This window comes from Phocoena phocoena, chromosome 3 (assembly GCF_963924675.1).
Source record: "Phocoena phocoena chromosome 3, mPhoPho1.1, whole genome shotgun sequence".
Taxonomy (NCBI): domain Eukaryota; kingdom Metazoa; phylum Chordata; class Mammalia; order Artiodactyla; family Phocoenidae; genus Phocoena; species Phocoena phocoena.
Genome location: NC_089221.1, coordinates 102475000 through 102497564, shown reverse-complemented (window position 1 = coordinate 102497564; position 22565 = coordinate 102475000). Strand labels below are relative to the sequence as shown.

The window sequence follows — 22565 nt, the reverse complement described above, 5'->3', positions numbered from 1 at the left end:
TTGAAAATTTGTATCAGATTAACAAGAGGAATTCCTATATTTTTACATCCATAGCTGCTTATGCATTTGCGAATCTAGAAACAAATTTAAAATCTGTGACACTTGTGGTTCCACTATAAAGTTTTATGTGGTTACGAGGGCTCTTTTTAGATTTTCATATCTTGTTTGCCTGAGTTGGGATATTAGAACTTTCTTAAAACAATATATGAATAATGAAGGAACCTTGAAAAGTAATGTTGCTTTTTCCTAATATGTGATGATAAATAAACTGTTTAGTTTTTATTATTGATTTACTTAATGACTGTAATGCATTATTTGCTTTTTCTGTTTTTTCATCTATATAAAATGGAAATATTGATCCAGCCATCTGAAATGGATTTGTGACGAAAAATGAGATCTGTGAAGTGTCTTTTTACTTTCTCAGAGTATCACAATTTGAAAAGAATTTTAAAAGAAAGAATGAAGAGTAACTAAACGTTATGTAACCGTTTGTGGGAATAGTAGTGTTCGGAAGGGTTTTTCTTCATTGCACAGGAAGAGGTGTAAAAAAATCTAATAGTATTTTCTGTTTGTTACCTGTGGAATTGAGCCTTTACATTCCAGGTAGCAAAAACATCTTTGGCTACATTAAAGGAATTCAAAAATTTTAGTCCAGAAAAGCCTTAGGTCAGAGTTGATAGAAAAGCCTTAGTTCAGAGTTGATAGGTATGAACATATGTTTTTCTTTTCCTTTTAGGATTCCAATGCTGGTTGAATTATGGCACAAGGATAAAATGAGTAAAGATTTACTTCTGGGAATTGCCAGAATCCAACTTTCTAACATCTTGTCTTCAGAAAAAACTCGCTTTTTAGGTTCTAATGGTGAACAGTGTTGGCGACAAACTTTCAGTGAAAGCGTGCCTGTTATAGCAGCACAAGGGTAATGCATTTCCTAGAGCTGGTCTTAGCTTTGCTTTTTATTCCGTTTAGCCAGCTACAACCTTATCCTTTCATGTCATTTTTTTTTTTTTTCTGATCTTTTTTCTTTGACCTATGGGGGTTATATCCCAGTTTGCTCTTTAGCTTTCTGATACCTACTATATCCTCACAGAGTGAATCTGTGCTACCATAATACTGTTATACTTAGAGTATTGCGTAAGTATTTCTCTCTCCTCTCTTTAGACTGATAATTTTAAGTTCAGGATCAGTTTGTTTTTTGTGTTTTGTTTTTTTTTAGCTTAGTAACTCAGGGTCAAATTTATAATGTATTTTTACGTTATTTTGAATTTTTCTACTTGAAATATATTTAAACTTTTGCCTCAAATATACTTGGAGAACGTTGCAAACGTTCGACACTTTAAAAAAATGAATATTCTTTTTTTGCCCTGAAATTCACTGCCACCGTGAAAAACTTGAGTTCACATATTTTACACAAAATCATTCAACAAATATGTTATCTTTTTATATTTAACAATAGAAATTTAAATTGACTTTAACCTTACATATCACATGCCTGTATTTTTAAAGCATAGTAAGACTGTAGAAGAAAATCAGGCCCAGTAAAAAGCTGAGATGTAGAAGTATTATTGGAATTTCTTCCCTTACTTTTCCTCATCCATGCCACTTCCAGAGAGTGAAGGGTTTAGTAAACTTTTATTCACTTGGAGATCTGGGAACAGGTTTTTAGAGAATCAGTTATTCTGGTTAACTGAAAATTCTTTTAAAAATCAGCATTCTTTTCTCTTATTGTAAGTAGAATATAATGAAAATAATCATTACTTGTTGGAAGTTATTTTAATGCTGATTGCTTTGAATAACTTTTATCGCCCTGCTCTGTAGACAGACGTTTTAAGAGAGAGATTTACCTAAGTGAAAACTTCAGAGATGATAGCGCTTCATTTTATTTTATTCATTTCTTCTGAAATCTGACATCAGAAGAAAATGTAAAAGTTATTAAGAGTTCTAATCATGTGGCATCCATTCATTAAAGTTTTGTTTGATTTAAACAAAGCCACATTTTTTTGTTGCTAGAATTTTATTTTCCTCTAACATTGTCCTTTTATTTAATGGTAAATGCTGCATTCAGGTTCTGTGATACAGAAAGGTATTCGTTATAATAAAAGTAACATAATTATCCCACTTCTAGGATTTAATCCTGAAGCAGTGCTCATATCCAGTAAAAGATTTATGAACAAGGCTGTTCATTCCAGGCAAAGTAGAAAAAGAGTCTAGAATAATCTATATATAATTGAGTAGGGGAATTTTAAATTTTGCTACGTAAATTCATTAGTGTGTTTTACAGGCGTTACAAATTATATTTTTTAATTAATGTTTGTCATTACACAGGAGGAAAATGCAGGAGGATAAATGGGGAAAAAAGGACAAAACTGTATGATTTTATGTGCATGGGTACATGTGTATCTACCTATCTAAAAAAGAGGAAGGAAATGAAATTTTAGCAGTGATTATCTGTGGGCAGTGAGATTTAAAATTTCTCTTTTATACTGTTCAGTTTTTTCAAATCTGTAACTGTTGTAGGTCATTTTGTAGTGAATGTAAGTATGTACTTCATACTGTGTTTGTGATCATATAATATCACATATATAGAAGGTCTTGAAGTCTGCAGAAGCTGTTGCACTTTGAGCAGCAAGTGTCAGGTGCAAGACATGCTGTCTACTCAGTGCTCTAGCATTGGGGAAGTAAAAGGAAATAATATAAGTGTTTCCATGAGTTTTAAAATATTTCTGATTTCATTTGTAGGTCAAATCACAGGATAGTAGATCTTTCTTACACAGTGACTTTAGAAGATTACGGACTAGTGAAAATGCGTGAGATTTTTGTGTCTGATTCATCTCAGGTATATGTCATTGAATCTTATGAAACTGTTCTTTAAAACAGACGTAACAGGTATATATGCGTGAGTGTGTTTGTTCTAGTATGCTTCTTTCATTCATATCTTAGGGTGTATCTGCTGTACAACAAAAGCCATCTTCTGTTCCTCCAGCACCTTGTCCTTCAGAAATCCAGACAGAGCCTCGTGAAACCTTAGAGTACAAAGCAGCACTTGAGCTAGAAATGTGGAAAGAGATGCAGGAAGACATTTTTGAAAATCAGGTTACTTTTTAAATGTTACTTAAAAGATTTTTTGTCTATTTAGTATATTTTCCCTTCTCCATAGTAGGCTTTTCTCTCTTTTCCATGGGTACTCTGTCTAGTCCCTTTGAATTCAGGAATGCCTTACTCTTTAAAAAAATGAAGAATTAAAAAGCACTCAAAATGTGACAGCTTCACAGAAGCCACTCAGAAAAGGATTCTCCTAAACTCTCTCCATGATTTGTGGGCAAAATTAGCACTGAAGGTTAGAATTCAGAGGTTAAGGACTTGAAGGTTTCTTTTAATTTCAAGATCTCATTTAGCATACCCTCCTGGAAGCTGGAATCATTAGTTGTTAAACAAGAGAGGTAGAAAAGAGCTATTAACTTTTTACTGTCCTGAATTATACTCATATGGGTATTACTCACCTCAGGCATCCTCTGTTTTGTTTGAAATAAAATGGAATGTCTGAAAGAAATATATCATGATCAGTATTAATTATTTAACTGAAAACAGCTGGTTTATTTATTTGAAATATTTAGGGTTTCTCTTTTTTACTTTATTTTTCTTCCTTTGACAGCTAAAGCAGAAAGAACTGGCTCATATGCAAGCTCTTGCAGAGGAATGGAAGAAAAGGGACCGAGAGAGGGAATCACTAGTAAAGAAAAAGGTAATGACTTTTATAAAAATTGAAGGAGGAAAGAAAGAATATTAATGATAGTATCTTCTGTATACATTAAAGGAAATCTCTGGAAGGAATAACTAATTATAGTGGTTATATATTGGCTTGGATAAAGTGAATGAATGGGTCAGGGATAGGAAGAAGGGTTTTCACTGTAAGTTGTTTTGTACTCCTTAGATTTTGAACCCTGCAAATGTGTTACCTGTTCAAAAAGTGAATAAATATAGAAAGTGAATACTTTAGAGAAGAAGCCTATCTCTGTATTTAAAAAGAAAATAGAACATTTAAGTATATATAAATATTACATTATAATCTATTAGTTAATAAAAAGGACCAAAAACTCTTAAGCTGTTTTAAAAGATTGAATCATGAAATGTTATAAATCACATCTTTTAGAATGATAATGTGACACCATCTGATCTTATTCCAGAAAGCCAAAATTTAATATTTATCTATTTATACTCAAGGTATTGAGTAAAACAACCCTGAAAATTAGACTTGTCTGAAATATTCCAAATTCAAGTCTATAAAAATACTCTCATATTAGTGGTTAATGAACTGTCTATAAATGGGAGAAGACCGTGGCAGGGTAGTTTGCTACACTAGATCAAGAGACAGGACAGGGTATGGACTAGAAAATTCTTTAAAGTTTTTTCAGGTCTCTGACTTTTGGCCATTTATATTTATTGACGTGCTTGGGTTTAAATCTACTATCTTGCTCTTGGTTTTCAATTTGTCCCATACGTTCTTTGTTTTCTCTCTTTTCCTGCTTTCTTTTGCATTCATTGAATTTTTTTTTTTTTATGATTCCATTTTATTTCTACAGTTGCCTTATTAGCAATATCTATTTCTTTTTTTAGTGATTGCTGTAGGGCTTACGGTATGCATCTTATCACAGTAAGCCTTCAGATGATACAGCACATTTAGTTTTTAAGACAAGTTAATCTTTGGGCCATTTTTTAATGTGTCTGATGTGTTTTTCAGTGTTGATGCTTATATGTAAAAGCAAAATATATGATGAAAATAACACAAAGTATGGAAGTGAGGAAATGGACAAACGCTGTTGTAACGTTCTCATACTATTTTACTAGTTTAAGCAATCACAATCTCTTTCCTAGATAACTACGTTTACTTCTTTATTTTTATTATTATTATTATTTTGGATCTTCCCCGCTAGGGATCAGACCTGTGCCCCCTGCAATGGCACTGCTGAGTCTCTGCATTTACTTCTTAACTTGGTATCCTGTCCTCCATTACTGACCCCTGTAGCTTGAGATATCAGCCAAGAGTAGAGGAAGTCAGATTATGTACTCCTCCTCCTTAAAACACATCATACTCCTCATCACATTTAGAATAGAACTCAAAGTTCTTACCAGGACCTACAAGGCCTTTTGTAATCTGTCCCCTCGCTTTCTCTGTGACCTCATCTTCTGTCAGCCTTCTGTTCACACAGTCTATTCTGACCATCTTGGCCTCTGTGTATTTCCTCAAACATGCTAAGCCACCTCTCTCCTCAGGATCTGTAGACTGCTTTTCTTTCAGAGATACTTTCTGGTTTCTGCTCAGAGTAATGTGAGCGAGGCCTTCTCTGACCACTGTATCCAAAATACTGCTCTCTTCCCCTGCCCCCAGGCACTAACTATCCCCTCATTCTGCTTTATTTTCCTCGTAGCATTTACCTACTATTACATTAAATACCACTTCTTTGTTTATAGTTTGTCTTCTCTCAGAGTAGAGATTCCACATGACTTTGTTTTGCCCAGCATCTGCTACATATACAATAAATATTTGTTTAAATTAAAAGGATAGGGCTTCCCTGGTGGCGCAGTGGTTGAGAGTCTGCCTGCCGATGCAGGGGACACGGGTTCGTGCCCCAGTCTGGGAAGATCCCACATGTCATGGAGCGGCTGGGCCCGTGAGCCATGGCCGCTGAGCCTGCGCGTCCGGAGCCTGTGCTCCGCAACGGGAGAGGCCACAACAGTGAGAGGCCCGTGTACGGCAAAAAAAAAAAAAAATTAAAATGATAATGAATGATTTCAGGTTTTACAGTTTTGAGTTTGAGATTTATGGGGACTCTTGGCATGTTCAGCAGGTATTTGGATTTACAGGTCTGCAACTCTGGAGGGGGGGGTTGACTTTGCAATATAAATTTGGGAGTTCTTCGTCTCTGTGATGGTACATAGATAAGATGTTTGGGTTGCCAGAGGACGAACATATGGTTTGAATACTTCCTCCCCATCCTGTTTACCTGTCTTTCTATAAGGCTTTTTTACATGTGGCACTCAGAATTTGACACACTTATATTAGTGATTTGGTTAAGAATTTAAAGATGAACCAAAAATCAGTGGTAGAGTTAACAGAATTAATAAATAAATGATCTTGCTTGGTTGGTATGTTGAGCTAAATCATCAAAATAAAGTTTAATAAAAAAAAAGTCATTCTGTAGTCAGAGTAAAACATTCACTTGGACAATGGGTATAGTTATTCCAAGTTTAAAAACAAAGACCTTGGGGATTTTCTTTGACATAACGAACAGTGTGACCAGGATCCTCAGATAGCAAATGCAATTTTAGATGGAGTTAAAATTAGGAGACGTTTGTTGACCTGTCTTTAGCCGTGCACATTCTTTAGTCTCTGAACTAGTGAGATCACATCTGGGTACGATATTTTTTTTTTTTTGCGGTACACAGGCCTCTCACTGTTGTGGCCTCTCCCGTTGCGGAGCACAGGCTCCGGACACGCAGGCTCAGCGGCCATGGCTCACGGGCCCAGCTGCTCCGCGGCATGTGGGATCTTCCCGGACCGGGGCACGAACCCGTGTGCCCTGCATCGGCAGGCGGACTCTCAACCACTACGCCACCAGGGAAGCCCCCTGGGTACCATATTTTTGAAAGGACTTAGTTTAGAATGTAGACTCCAGATTAAATCCAAGTATTAGAGGACGTGGAAACAATAACGTGACTAATAGTTGACGCTTGTGCTTATCTTGGAGAAAAAAAGACTAGGAGGATGTATGATGGCTATCACTGGAGTCAAATATGTGAAGATACTTTTTTTCTTCCCACGGGATAGAAACAGGATTAAAGGCTTAAAAAAAAAAAAAAAAAAAAAAAAAAAACAGGGCTTCTAACGAGCATCAAACCCAGGCTTGTAAAGAGAAAATCAGGTTGGGGCCTGGGACCTGGAGACTTGTTGGTGAGGAGCACAGAAAATTTGGTTCAGAAAGTCCTAGTAAATATGATCAGTCTGAACTAAAAGACAGAAAACCATGAGAGAGGATCCTATACAGGCCAAGCAGGTAGACCTCTATCCTTAATGGGACTCACACCCTTAAAGACAGAGCAGAGCAGGACTTTAGGCTTGTACAAATTGGGGTGCTAGGCTAAGGTCCCAAGCAGGAACTGTAGCTTCAGAAGCAATTAAGAACTCAGTTGTTTAAACTGTAATAAAGGACTAGATCTCAATAATAGGAGGACTGACGTGAAACTGATTGGTGATAGCTGGCCTATCACCAGTCTTAGTTCCAGAGAAAGAGCATAAGTGACTAAGAGGGCTTTAGAAAAATACTGGAATATTGAGCAAGGCAGATTTTTAAGGAGCTAGGTTTTTACTAACACACAAGATTTTACTGGCAGTCTAACTTACCACCCAGTGGGAGAAGGGCTTCCTCAAGGAGACTGAATATTACTAGAGATACCCAAGCAGAAGCTAGATTGGCTTCCTTCCTTGGAGTATAGTGGAAAGAATTTCTGCTTTGAACTGGTATATGTAATTCATGATTTTCCTAGTCTCAGATCCTCTGTTTCAGTAAAATCATAACATATGCATTTTTGAGTTTGTGTTTTGAATTTGGGGAAAAGATAACTTTTATTATATTTTAGGTTGCTGAATATACTATTCTCGAAGGAAAACTTCAAAAAACCCTAGTTGACTTGGAGAAGCGAGAGCAGCAGCTGGCCCTTGCAGAATCAGAGGTACTCTATTCATCTGTCATGTCTTTATTTCACAGAATCCATATATTAAATTCATACCATTCATTTGTTTTTCCTTTGTACTGTATAAAGTATATTTCATGGAAATAGTCTTTCAGACATTATGGAGAAAACTGCTATTCAACTAGGTGAAGCATGTTTTATATGTTAGAAGGTGAGGAATTAGGTACAAAACTGTTTGTTATTTGAAATTCTTAACTATTATTCAGTCAGCTTTGGCTGGCTTTTGCAATAGTGGAGAGTTTTGGTTACCTTTGCAATTATGTGGAAGGAATGGATAGTTGCACTACCTAGAGAAAAGAGAAAATGCAGTGTAGGCTCAGGGACCTAGAATCATGATTTTGTATTTCACTAAGAAGGGAATATACCTCTTTCTTGCCTATTGAAGATTAGATCCCAAGAAAGGATAAACTTACGTTAGTACCATGCCTAGTTAGCATTTTTGTTAGGTCTTATTAAATTGTACCCTAACTACTTTTTTAAATTACTATAAAGTTCACCTCAAATTATTAGAATTTCTTCCTTGTGAAATTTATATGCCTCTTCCTTACCCAAATGGTTCTTAAAATTTTCTCAGCATATCACCCTAGCCTTATTTCTACACATTTTCGGCAATTTCTAAATTGATTTAGATTGTTAAACCTAAACATAATGTGTATTTGTTCCTAATACTAAGGCTTTGTTATCTTCTATGTGATTAGGTAAAAAATAAGAAGTTTCTAAAGACGTAAAGAAACTTGGGCATATTTGCTTACATAATAAAATGGGTTTATTCAAATAGGGGTTTTAAGCATTTAGGGCCTTTTCAATTGAATTTGTGCATCATTTTGGGATATACTTTGTATTTTAGGAGTAAATGATTGAAAATTTATAATTTCAATACACTTAAACATTAACTCTCTAATACCTGAAAATGATATAAAAATCACTTCATAAACTACTCTGAACATTTGACCATATGTAAGGGTAAATAGAATATTGACTAGTATAATGCAGGTAGGAACAGGTCAGCCTCTTAAAGATGTACCTGTTTTAAGCTTCAGAGAGAAAGAAGGGAACTGAAATCAGAACGTGAACGGAACCTGCAAGAACTCCAGGACTCTATCCGTAGGGCCAAAGAAGATTGTGTTCACCAAGTAGAACTAGAAAGGTTGAAGATGAAGCAACTAGAAGAGGATAAACACCGACTTCAGCAACAGGTTGGATGAAAATACCTGTCATCTCTTTAAACTTAGAGTTTATTTGCATTCTAGAAGTAATAGAAATCATTCACTAAGGAGTTATAAAAATTCCCAGTAATTTGGATTATTAATCACATTTGCTACACTGAGAGTCAAATGTAAGTTAGATCTTCTTTTCCTGAAAGCTGAGGACTATATTGCAGTAATCTTACTTCCCTTTTAATTATTTGTATGAGATTGTGCTATATTTTAGTTAACTCTCATCTTAAAATTTTTTGCTCCTTTGAGCAAATGTAGATATTCTTCATATATCACTGGACCAAGTTCAGTTAAGAACCAAATTTCATGAGAGAATTGTCTGTGCTCCTTTCCATTTTCTCACCTCTCAACCCATCCACCTCAGCTTTCCATCCTCATTGTCCCAGCCAGCCAGTTGTCAGAGAAGCCACCAGTGGCTCAGTCACTAAATTCAGTGGGTGTTTTTCATTTCTCATCTTACTCAAACTTATTGACAACATCAACACTATTGTTCTTGTTTTTATATATTCTCTTCTCTCAACTTACATAACACCACTCTTCTTGTTTTTCTCTACTTTTCTGGCCATGCCTCAGGTCCGTTGCAGGTTTATTTTCCTTTATCTAGCCATTAAATGTTGGACTTCCTCCAAGCTCCAGACTTACACTGTGCTAAACAATCTCATTCGTGCCTGTGGTTTCAGAGACAATCTGTATCTCTGAGACTTGCGCATTCATATCCCAAACCTTTCCTTTGCACTCTCAACCCAATTATCTCATTGCCTTTTACACATCTCTACTTGGGTGTCTTAAAGGCATTTAAAACCCACCATGATCCTCCTATCCATACTGACCTTGCTGTAAGTATTCTTTATGTCAGTAATGGACCCCTGTAACCTGTTCTTCCTGTCGCAGCCTGAGTGATATTTTTGAAATTTGCAATCATGACACCCTCCTCTAAATTCAGGGTTGTCTTAATGCTCATAAAGATCAGAATTACTACCTTGCCCTACCAGTCTTTGCATAGTTTGGACCCAGCCTACCTCTCTCACCTCATCTCCCACTCTTTCACCTTTTCTGGGTGCTCTCCAGCCAGACTCGTCCTCTTCAGGTCCTCAGGCATACCATGCATGCTTCACCCTTAGGATCTTTGTGTGTGCTGCTTTTTCTTGGCCTAGTGAACTGTACTGATCCCTCAGTTTCCAGCTGAGGCATCACTTTCCCAGAGAAATCTTCCCTGACCCCTGCTGTCCAAGTCTAGGTCAAGTTTTTGTTATATGTTTTCTTGGGGTATTATTCTCTTATTCTATTTCTTTATGATATGTTATAGCAGTTTGTTTTTATTTTCATTAGTGTGATAATTTGATCAGTGTCAGATTATTAGTTCCATAAAACTGTGTCGGTTTCTGTCTGTATGGCTGGAGCCCAGCCAGTCTTCAGCACATAATAGGGGCTTAATAAATATCTGCTGGAAAAAGGAAGGCTCAGGCTTTTAAAAATGAAGCTTATCTGTCTTGAAACATTTCAGTGTAGATTAGATATGTATGATGAATGCCTCTGAAGTCTTTAGTAAATCCTGGCATGAAGAATAGTTTCCATAGCAGTTCAGGGTCAGTTAAGATCATATTATTTAGGTGGTTATAAATATAAATTTGATTGTTATTGTGGTGGTCGCATGTAAATTTATGAAAGACAAAGTTGTAAAAGTGGGCAATTGTGATGGGATTCGCCAGTAATGCTTCTCTTCTACCACTTATCAGGGAGATTCAGCCATCTAGAACAAAGGCTTCTAACATGTATTAGAATCACCGGGGGAGCTCATGAAAAAATCCACGTGTCCACCCTGTCCCAGACTGGTATAATTAGCTTACAACGTTGTGGGAAGAACCTTAGCGGGAAGAACTGGTATTTTGGAAAAATTCCCCGGGGCACTTCTAAAACATAAGCTAAGACCTGGGGAAAAAACTGTGGTGGGCAGCAGAAGTTTAAAACATAAGCTAAGACCTGGGGAAAAAACTGTGGTGGGCAGCAGAAGTTTCTGGGATGCCCAAATTGCAAAGTCCATGACTGTAAACATTTCCCCTTTTATATATAAGAAAACTTTTTAGGCCCTTACTCTGAACCAGGTTACATGTACTATACACACAATTCTAACTGGACAGGTAGAAGGGACAGATAGATACACTGTCAGTGCAAGGTGATGAAGATAAAGTATATATATTCAAATATGTAAAGGCAGTTATCAGAACTGAAAAAAACTCAGTGTAGTTTATAGGCCACTTAGCAAAGGAAAAAGAACCCAGTATGCCTAGTAGCTTGATTAGTAATTCTTAATAGTAGATTGATAATGTCCTGAATGGTAAAAAAAAAATGCCAAATATTAAGTTTATTAGTTTATGTTTAAAACAAAAATGTGACAGATTCTTTAGAGAGGTTTCTATTCAACTTTAAACAAAATTTACATGTTCAAAGAGGTAAACTTCAGTTATATGGAAAATTTCCATGTGTGGGCTATTCATTACCTAAAGATGCTAGATAAATCCTAATTAGAATTATTGATAATTATTAGTATAAAACAAGAATTTATTATTGGTAATTTAAGTTCCATTTTTGCCACCAGTTTTCTCAGTATTTCGCATTTAGTTAAGTCTTAGTCTTAAAGAGATAATTGGGTTATCTAAAGATGGCTAGTCATATTGGTGTATGTTTTCAGAAAGCATCTTTAAACAGTGCTTCTTTGCATTTGGTTAGAAAAATCCCACATTTAAAAAAAATACCTTTATATCTTTTTTTCTTGGTAGTTTTGAAACTGTTCTAAGGGAACTTACAGTGTTTAGTCAAGGCAGTCTCTCTCTTTTTTTTTTTTTTAATTTAAGGAACTATTCATTAATGCATCATTCTAGGGGATGAAAAGATCTGAATTCTCTTCATGCGTCTCCTAGTGACTAGCTCACTAGCTCTTTGGCACTGCCTCAGTACTTTAGCTCTTTGATCCTCAATTTTCCTACCTATAAATATGAAGGGACTGGGCCAAATAATCTGTAAGTTGTAATAGCATTGGAATTATGAAATTCATACAGTATCAAATTATATGAACAATAAATACGGCATTAAAATTACTTTCATCGATAATCAGGTATATCTGTAATGCTCAATCTTACATGTTGCATTTTTAAAAATTATATTTTCAGTATTTTTATAAACCGACTTTTCCATTTGCCATCCAAAATTTAACAAAAATGTTCTCAAGATACTGGTTTTATAAGAAATGTCATACTCCTACAAAGTTTTTGTATACTGTTAATCAATTGTATTGTTAATACAATTGTACAATTGTATTGTTAATCAATTGTATTGTATATAGTTGATTTACTGAATTTTTAAGATTACTGGAGATCTTAATTTTCTTCATTATACTTTATGTATTTTCTAAATTTTCTAATATAAACATGCCTTAAAGTAAGAAAAAATGACACTATTGAATTGAATTCTGTAATACTAAACTTTGCGTACTGCTGTTTTAAAGTGGCTATAATTTTTTTTAATACAGCTCAATGATGCTGAAAATAAGTATAAGATTTTGGAAAAAGAGTTCCATCAGTTCAAGGATCAGCAAAGCAGCAAACCAGAAATTCGGCTACAGTCTGAAATAAATCTTCTCACTTTGGAAAAGGTACCCATGTCAAGTTATGGCAATTTAACTAGCCTTACTGGTAAATTTATAAAATAAAAAATGATACTTGCATATACAATGTAATAACATTTAACTATAGTATTCTGATATCAAATAACATATCAGAGAATTTGAGGCACATGACATTGTCAATACTTGAATTTCATAGCTTTTATCAGTTATAGCCTATACTACAGTCCTTGGTTACAGACAACAGAACTGAGTAACTCTTGGACTGGAGGAATTCACAAACCTGTCAAGAAAGCTAAAAAACCTGGGGGAAGCAAGTCATGGGCCCATCCTGTCATAAAACAGTCTACTCAGGATGCTACTGTTGGTGCCATGACTGCCATGTCCCTGGATTCTGTCTCCCCTGATTCTCGTGTTAGGCTGTTGAACTCTCAGTTTTGCCGTAGCCATTGTGAATACCCTCTCTCCGTATTAGTGCCCTTTAGATTCACTGTCTCAGGTAGGAGCACGCATTTAAATCACAGGTCTGTACTCTACTCTTAGTTGGGAAGAAGCGATAGCCATCCTATTTTGCTTTCTGCGGTTGGAAGCCAGGTCCTGACTCTCATTTATATTGGGATTCCCCACAGACAGAATGTTCAAGTTCTAGGCATAAAAAAATGTGTAATATCCAACAGACAACCTAAGTTTGACAATATGAGCTCTTGTATTTTAGAGTTTGATAAATTTTAGGCATTATTAAAAAGATACAGCAGACTTAAGAAAATAACAGAGTTAATAATAAACAGGAAAATAAGCTTTAGAAGCTTAAGGATTTAATTGTCGTGGCAGCCATTGCCTGTGTTCCCACTCAGCATTGTAGTGAAGGCTTCCTTGCCCTTTCTCTTCTGTAGATTCAGCCACTGGGGGACACTAACAGAAGATTGGTAGATAGGAGTTGGGAAGATGCCAGAGTAGTTCTTTCTTCTCTCTCTCTCTGCCTCTCTACCTCCTTTATTTTCTCTGGCAGTAGTTACATCTTTTTATGGTTCCATCTCCCACCAGGCATCCCTTCTCCCGCTTCCTTTAGTCAGTCTCCACTGTGGTTCTAGCGCACTGGACATCCCCAGTTTGTGGGTTGCTTGTATTAAGAACTACTATTTCCTGGTACCTTTTTGTAGTCCCTCCTACCTAGGAGAGGTGGGGGCTTCTTGCTGCTGCTGATTACTGGGTTGCCTCACCATATCCTCTTTGGCCTTTCTGCTCTTCCTTTATCTGTTGAACCGGTTTCCTGTATTAAATTGCTTCTGATTTCTAGATTCCTGGCAGGATGCTGATTGATAGAGTTGGTTTTTCATTATCCAGCAAAGTTGTATGCTATTTATGATACCATGCTAAATGCCATTATGAATGATTCAGAAATGTTCAGGATACCATCAAGTAAATAACAAGTTACAGAAGGAGACGGGGAACATACCCAAATAATTATAGCAAAAGGCAAATGAGCAGATATCGTCTTTCTCTTGCTAAATGCCATGAGTCCAAAGGGAAAACAAAGTCAACTTCTGAAATCAACACACTAAGTATAAAGAAGGAATGACATTGTATATGGAGCCTACAAATAGGTGAAACTTTAAATAGGTAAATATGTGGATGAGGTTATTCCAAAAAGAAGTACTGAACAAAAGTATAAAAAAGATTAAAATATCTGTTGCATATTTGGATAGCTGCTTGACTAGAACCTGGAGTCTAATCATTATAGTAGTATGGTTTACCCTTGAACAACATGAGTTTGAACTGTGAGGGTCCACTTACACACAGATTTTTTTCAGAAAATACATTCTGCAGTACCACATGACCCGTGGGTTGGTTGCTTCCTCAGATGCAGTACCACATATTCAGAGGGCCAACTGTAAAGTTATAGGCATTTTTTTGACAGCATGGAGGATTAGCATGCGGTACCCCTGCCTTGTGCAAATGTCAGCTGTAATTTTAAAATAAATATAGGCCTGATAAGAGAATGCTGGAAATAAAGGTAATTTTCAGCCACATGAGGGAAGAGCTTAGATGTTTGCTTAAAGAACTCATATTTCATCTGGTAAGAAAACTCAAAGATTACTCTCAAATTTATAAGATTGGCTTAATGGACGTTAATATTAATAGAAATGAAGATTTTCGATGAACTTCTTTGGAGGGATGGAAGTTGTAGAGCATTCAGATTTTAGACATACTACATTTGAGATGCTAATGCAGTAATCTAAGTGAAGGAGTTTAACTAAATGGTTAAAAAATGAGAAAATACAGTAGGGAGAGAATAGGCCTAGACAAACAGATTTGAGAATCATTTGAATAAAGTAACAGCTTACAGGTATATGCAGTTGCTTAAGGAGTGTTTAGGAAGGCTAATTGATGATAAAACTTAGGGGGACGTTCAGCTTTGAGAACAATCAAGAGTTGAGGAAGGAGGCTAATGAGATTTAGAGAAGTAATAAAAACAGTCTAGTGCTGTGCCCAAAAGGAAAGGGGGAGTTTAAAGAATGAGGAAGTGAAAGTAATCTCTCATGATGGGCAAGTCAAGAGTGGTTGAGGAAAGACCCCCAATGTGTTTGGCAGTTAAGAGGTCACTGATTTTTAAGAAGCCAAATTGCAGAAGGTTATAGAAAGTTTGGCTTTGAAAAGAAAACAAGAAAAGGGCTTCCCTGGTGGTGCAGTGGTTAAGAATCCACCTGCCAATGCAGGGCACATGGGTTCGAGCCCTGGTCCGGGAAGATCCCACATGCCGAGGAGCAGCTAAGCCCGTGAGCCACAACTACTGAGCCTGTGTGCTGCAACTACTGAAGCCTGCACACCTAGAGCCCGTGCTCCACAACAAGAGAAACCACCGCAGTGAGAAGACCACGCACCGCAACGAAGAGTAGCCCCCACTCACCACAGCTAGAGAAAGCCCACGCACAGCAGCGATGACCCAACGCAGCCAAAAATTTAAAAAATAATAAAAAAATAAATTTCAAAAAACCTCAGAAGACAAGAAAAAATGTAGCCCAAGGGCCTAAAGCTCTTGCGAAAAGCTTATTTAGAGGTAGGAAAAATCAGAGAATATTTTTAGATTAAGGACAAGAAATTAACAGCAAGGAGAAATTGAAGCTTTAAGAGAGGAGGGGATGGTTGGAGCATAGATACAAAATTTAGCCCTTGATATGACTATTCAAGAGGCAGAAGGGTGCATATAGAAAATTTGGAGACAAGACTGAGTGGTTAAAAAAATTTGAGTTGAAAAGGGTATTAACTGCTTTCCTCTAGCATTTCTGAATTCATTAAATGTTTCTGCAGCTTGTCAAATGCCATGCTATTTTTGGTTCCTCTTCTTACCCCGATATCTATTTAATTGCAAAGTCTTGTTGATTCTGCTTCGTACATATCTGGACAATCTCTTCATTCTCCATTTTTGGCCTTCTCATTTCTCTACCAGTAACCTTGAATTTGAATCAAACTGGACATTTCCCACCCCTTTTGATTAAACCAAATATTAAAGTATTTCTGTTTATATATTATGAATTATGTGGCCTGCCAGAGATATTTGAAGCATTCAGACAATATCTCATCAATTCTCACAAGTTCTCTTAAGTAGGTGTCAAGAGTATTTCCATTTTATCTTGGGGAAATTCAGGGCCAAATATCTCAAAATTGGAACAGAGGGCTTATGATATTCATCTTTTCTGAATATATACTAGATATCACCATAGAAATAATGGTAAATGATTTTTTAAAATTTCTTCTTCCAATTACACTTCTACCAAAAGGATAAAAATCACCAAACATATTACAAATATAAACAGCACCATGAACTTGTTGAGGAAAAAAAAAAGTGTAATGGAAGCGCCTTTATATCAGACCTAATGAATTCATCCACTGTTTTTAAATGCCTAGCAAAAACAAGGCTTCTCAGCTCTTTTGAACATTCTTTGTAAGTTTTTTTGGAGCCAGAAGAGGGCAGAATCTTATTTCTTAAGTAACAAAGAGATAAAAGCATAAAAAGGAAGACTTAAGTGAAAAAGTACCTGATTTAGTCTGCAACTTCTGGTTATGTCTGATTGAGAGCTTTTTTCTTTTCTGTTTACTCATCTCTTCAGTATAACACAAATATTTCCATTTTCACTGAAATAGTCTAAAAATAAGTTAACATTAAGATACAGTTTTACCAAATGCAATTCTTGATTCCCTTAAGAAGTGAATAATAGTTTGATGTGCTTTTAGCTGGGAAATGACTTTTAGATGGCTTAAAAACAATTGGAACTTTTAAAAAATAAAATAGGGAAAGCATTATAATTTAGTAATGCATACAGAAGATTAAGACAGAAACTAAATTTGTGTATTTAAGAACATTTGGTGAGCATCTACTGTGTCTTAGGACAAAGGGAAAAATGAGAGAAAAGAAAAGAGTAAAAGTATGTTATCCTTTGGGGACCTCACTTTTTTTTTTTTTGATGTGGACCATTTTTAAAGTCTTTATTGAATTTGTTACAATATTGCTTTTGTTTTATGTTTTGGTTTTTGGGCTGCGAGGCATGTGGTAAGTCTTAGCTCCCCGACCAGGGATCGAACCCACACCCCCTGCATTGGAAGGCGAAGTCTTAACCACTAGACCGCCAGGGAAGTCCCTGGGACCTCACTTCTAGAAGAGTTTGTAATATAATTGGGGAGATGACTCAGAGAACCTTAAATGACCATATATAATCGAATACCAGGGAATGTGATAGGAACTCTTTGCAGTTCAGAAGTCATTTGGTGTTCAGAATATAGTAGTTTTAAGACAGCTCCATGGAGAGGTAGAATTTGAGCTGAATCTGAAGTTTTAAATAAGCAATGAAGAAAAAGAATCGACAGGCTCAGGAAGTAACTTGGACAAGGTGAATGTAGGGGAGACAAACCCGGTGGTTGGAGTAGAGGGTTTCCTGTTGAGGAGTACCAAGAAAGTAGTAGAACAAGTAGGATGGAAATTATATCTCGGAGTGCTTTAACACCTAGGCAGAGGAGTTTAGGCTCAGTCCTGTAGGCAAGTAGTAGCTGTTGTAGATTTTTTAGTAGAGTAAATTGACGTAATAGTGATTTCCAGGATTTGTAGATAGAGTACGTTTGAGGCTGAGCAGACAAGAGATGAGATAAGCCTGAGCTTAGGAAATGGTAGAAAGAACATAAAAGAATAAAACTGGAAAATATTTCAAGGGAGAAATCTTTGGTTTTTTGACACATTGGAACTGGGGGATAGGAAATTAGAGGCAAAGACAATGCCATGCCTCCAGTAGAGAATTAGAGTTGTGGGTATATCAAGGATAGAAACAGGGACATTGAGAATCAGTGAAAGTCTGTGCTAGGTCTTCACTAGCCTCTGAATTGACTCTAGGTCCTGAGCCAAGTTTTAATTTGAGTCTATAACTTGGCTTATGATTTAAGTCAAAAAAGCCTTCCCGAAGTCTCATGGCTACCCACAAAAGGGCTCTTAACTCGAGGTCTTTGAATGCCCTGAAATTGTGTCAAAATTTTGGTTGTGTACCTTTTTTTGGGAGTTGGGTCCATATATTTCTTTAGAATCACAGAGGCATCTGTATCCTTAAAAAAAGTTAGGCATCACTGATTTGGTAGTTTGGGGTGAATTAGAAAAATGATGTGTAACGTCTCAGATTTGTTAGCTACAGGTTTTTTTGGTTTGTTAAGAATAAAGACATTATATGTTTTTATTATATATGCATTTTAGTGTGAACTACTGTGTGGATATCAATGCAAATGTGAGTTATTTTGATAATCATGGCAAAACTGATAAAACCTCCCCAGCTTTTTCTGATGGAGTCAGTTCAGTGGGTATAAGTGATCTCTCTAGGTTGTCCTAACCCTCATTCTGAGGCTCGTCCAGGATACTGTACCTTCTCCAAGACCCAGGGACATGGTCACTTTTATAATTGAATCCTATTCTTTTATCACATAGTCATAAAACAGATTTTTGCTTTTTCTCTGACATATGTCCTCTTGTTAAAATTACCAACTAATAAGTATAAGTCTTTAGGGCATAAGTGGAAGAGATCATCTTTGATAATCTCAGAGTATTATTCAACTTAAGATGTATGAGTATAGTTGTGAAATGTCAACACATTTAAATCCAAGCACTAGGGATTTGTAAAGCAGAAAAGACCTTGACTCCATGAAGTCATATATTACTGCAGAGAACATTCTGGTCTTTTGTGAAGGGATTTTGGCAATCTGCTTTTCCTTTCATTTTATTTTCCTTCTGAGCTTTCTGAAGCTTGAATTTTTGGATAGTGTCTTCGATTTTATTTTTCTGCAAAACATTAGGAGTTGTGTGTATGGGAAAAACTAGACTTGATATAAAAAAATTAGACCAGTTTAGATTAACAGTATTTTACTGTAATTCATCCATATAATTACCTTATCACTTAAATAGTAAAACTGTCTGTTGGCTACATGAATTTGTTTGGTACTTGGTTTGAAACTTTGAGAGAGTACATTCCAAAACCTAGCCAAGTTGGCTTCAGTTCATACACAACAGATTGCCTGCTGCAAGTATAAATAACTGTATTTTAAAAATCAAATCTATTTCGTGTTTTTCTTTATATATTTGAGGAAAAATAGAAAATAAAAGTTAGATGAGTGTTTTTAGGAGCATTATTTTTCTTACTCTTGGGTTTAACATTCTTAAAATATTTTTGACTTTGTACTCTCAGTAAACTGCCTTCTGATAAAACAGTTCACTGTTCTCAGCATTCTATGATTTTTGCCAAAATAGAGTTATAAAAGTATCTCTACAAGCTCTCTTCAATGTAAGACAAAATTCCACATAATGATAGGTCTCCAAAAGGAATAATTTGGTTTCAAGGTTGAGAGTGTCAGTGAAATGGAATGCTAACAACTGCTTTTTGTTATATTAAAAAAAAAATGTATTTTTCACTCTGTGATCTTTATGTAATGATCTTTATGTAATATATATGTTTTAAATACATTTATAGCAACTGCCTGGAGGTTAAGACTGATTCAGTTCCTTTTAGTATAGGCTGTTAGGCAGTAAAAATACAACTATATTTTAAACAAGAAAATGTTCATGTGCCATAATATTTACAGTAAATTATATAACAGTTTTAGATGATGTCATATGTTACACTATATAAACTCTTTTCTTAAGCCAGAATCTTTGTATATATTATCTTTCAGTGATTGTACACAGTGGTATAGTGTTTCACTTGATATGATTTTAATCACTGTTAGGTTGAACTTGAAAGAAAGTTGGAATCCACAACTAAGTCTAAGCTGCATTATAAGCAGCAGTGGGGACGAGCTTTGAAAGAACTTGCCAGACTTAAACAGGTATGTAGTTTATAGCTAATGATGGATTATTCTTTTTATGTCTTTCTCCCTTGATATTTTTTTTTTTACAAGTTTGCACATTTGGCAATATCTGTTAGGTTCATATGTCTGTATTTAAATGTCCAGTTCTGTATTTGAGATTAGGCCCCACCCCCCCCTTTTTTTTTAATGTGTTACACATAAGATCCTCCTTTATAAAAACTAAAACTTCTAGTTCCTTTTTCTTTTCCTTTCTTTTTTTTTTTTTTTAAAGGCAACTATCCTCTTCCCCACAGCAAGTTGGGAATAATTTCTACTTTCACTTTAAAAACAATCATTCTTTTTCTCCTTTTACTTTCACTTATAAAACTACCATCCTTTTTTCCTTAGGATTAATTTCCTTCTATTGGGAGTGCGTTTGGGGGGAGAATTTTAAGAACATATTTTAAAAGTCATTCCTAGGAAGACACAGTAATTTATTCATTAAAAAAAAGGGATCACGGGATTTTTGCATAATTTTACAAGGATTTAAAAGTGAGAGTAGTTACCTAAATTCTTTACATTACTTTTTTTTTTCCTTCCTGGTACCAGGTAACAAATGCCATTAGCTTCCTGAGGAATTAACCTTAATTTTGGCTATAATTTCTTCAAATTATTAAGATCAAATAAAATATGAGCAAGATTTTTATTTTGAATCTCATCTATTTGATCTAAACTTTTAAGGATCATTAGTGGTTAGTTTATTGTAAGTTTTGCTTTTCTGAAATGTGTCCGTTATATGCCGAATGCAATTTTGGTACGTAGGGTCTCTCAGATTTGTATTTTTTTTTAATGTGTCTCCCAAACCATCAAATGTCATTAAACATCTTTGTGGTATTGTACTAAATGCTTACCACCTTCATAGAAGAGTATGTACTAGACTGCCTGAGAATAAATAGTGCAGTTTGCCTTAACATAGCTTTTAGATGAATTGAGATTGTAAGCATAAGTATAAAATAATATTACACACACTGAATATGTTTTATAGATGCTCACAAGACTAAGGATAGATGAATGAGTGAATAATCATATATAGTACTGAGGGCCTCCTGTGTTCAAGGCACTGTCCTAGATTTATAGTTATAAGTAAAACATAGGTCTTTGCCTCAGGGAGCTTGCAGTTTAGTAATAGGGAAGAAAACTGTAAATATAACATTTACTGCCAAATAGTAAGAGCCCTGAAAAGACCTGTACAGAGTACTCAGGAGGGGAAGTACATCTATTTAATAGAATTTAGGAAAGGTGTCATAGAAGACGAGATATTTGAGATGGATCTCTGGAGAACTGGTTGTGATTTAGGAAAGCTGTGGGGAAAATGTTGTATATACAATGAATAGAATGATTATAGCAAGGAGGCACAAAGTCAGAAAGCATAGACTCTCCATGGAGAACAGAGGAGGTCCCATTTTAGAGGTCATTTCAGGAAATAAGGACTAGGTAGCAGTGGGGACATGACAAGGAGATTATTTTAAAAGACATGGTTTTGGTAGATTCTGTACAGTACACTATACCTAATCAGAATGCAAAGTGGAAAGTCAAAGATGATGTCAAGGGTTCAAGCCTTCACGTCTGGAAAGAGAGTTTTCCAGGATTGTAATGATGGTTATTAAGACAAGAAGCTGATTGAGGCATGGGGAGGAGATAGGACTTGCAGATTTGAACATTTTAATTTTTACAGAAAGAAATTCAGCAAGCATTTAGAAATATGGACTGATGTTGGGAGGATGATTGAGCTTAATAACATGAAGGAATCCTTTTGCAGAGGTGATAATTGAAGATGTGGCAGATAGAACTTAGAATTCTTATGTTTAAGGAGGAAGGAAAGCTGATAAGTGCTAGGTATTAGGCTGAGCCCTTCATACGTTTTCATTTGATCCTAACCAAGATCCCTATATAGCAGGTAATATTTCCATTTTATAGATGAAAGAAACAGACTTAGAGACATTAAGTAAGTTGTGCACGATCACACAGGTACTAAGTGATAGAGCAAGGATTAGACTCATTTGACTAGAGTACGGTCTCAGGCTCTTCCTGCTTTATAATGTTATGGTTTAATTCCATAGAAGCCACATAATGAAAGAATTTCAAATAGAACAAAGTGAGCTGTGGAAGACATTAGGGATTTCTGACAGAGTGAGTATTGAAGCAGAAGAAGTCATGATTTGGCCTATCATAAGCAAGGAAAATGACATCACTGACAGATAGACTAGCTCAGGTAATGAGAATTAAAGTGACTTTGAAAGAGAATAAGCTAATATAAAGTCATGATGGCAAGATATTTAAGTTACATTTAGCACCACAGGGAGGAGTCCCTGTGGAATTGGGAGCAAGGAAATAATGTGGTGAGAGTGGCTATTAAAAATAACAGGACACAAATTCTACCACAGGCAGCATACATAGCAGTTTAGAACATGGCCTTGGAGTCAAGAGAGCTGTATTGAATCTTGGCTGTACTTCTTAACTACCTCTGGGACTTGGGGAATATAATTTCTCTGATTAGTCTCCTCATTTGGAAAATGAAAAATCTTTCCTCACAGGTTGTCCTGAGAATTAAATGAGTGGTCTGTAAAGCATTTAACACAGTGTTTCGTACATAGTGTATGCTCAATAAA

General features: G+C 35.7%; 1 protein-coding gene across 2 annotated transcripts in view; it reads left to right on the top strand.

The window, feature by feature from the left end:
• CEP120 (centrosomal protein 120) overlaps positions 1–22565 on the top strand; it is a 76747-nt gene that overhangs the window by 35013 nt on the left and 19169 nt on the right. For both annotated transcript variants that reach the window (XM_065874494.1, XM_065874493.1), the window contains exons 11-18: positions 737–919; positions 2740–2836; positions 2941–3093; positions 3653–3742; positions 7636–7728; positions 8784–8945; positions 12493–12615; positions 19837–19935. In XM_065874494.1, coding sequence (XP_065730566.1) covers positions 737–919; positions 2740–2836; positions 2941–3093; positions 3653–3742; positions 7636–7728; positions 8784–8945; positions 12493–12615; positions 19837–19935 — 1000 coding nt within the window. The remainder of the gene's footprint in view (positions 1–736; positions 920–2739; positions 2837–2940; positions 3094–3652; positions 3743–7635; positions 7729–8783; positions 8946–12492; positions 12616–19836; positions 19936–22565) is intronic.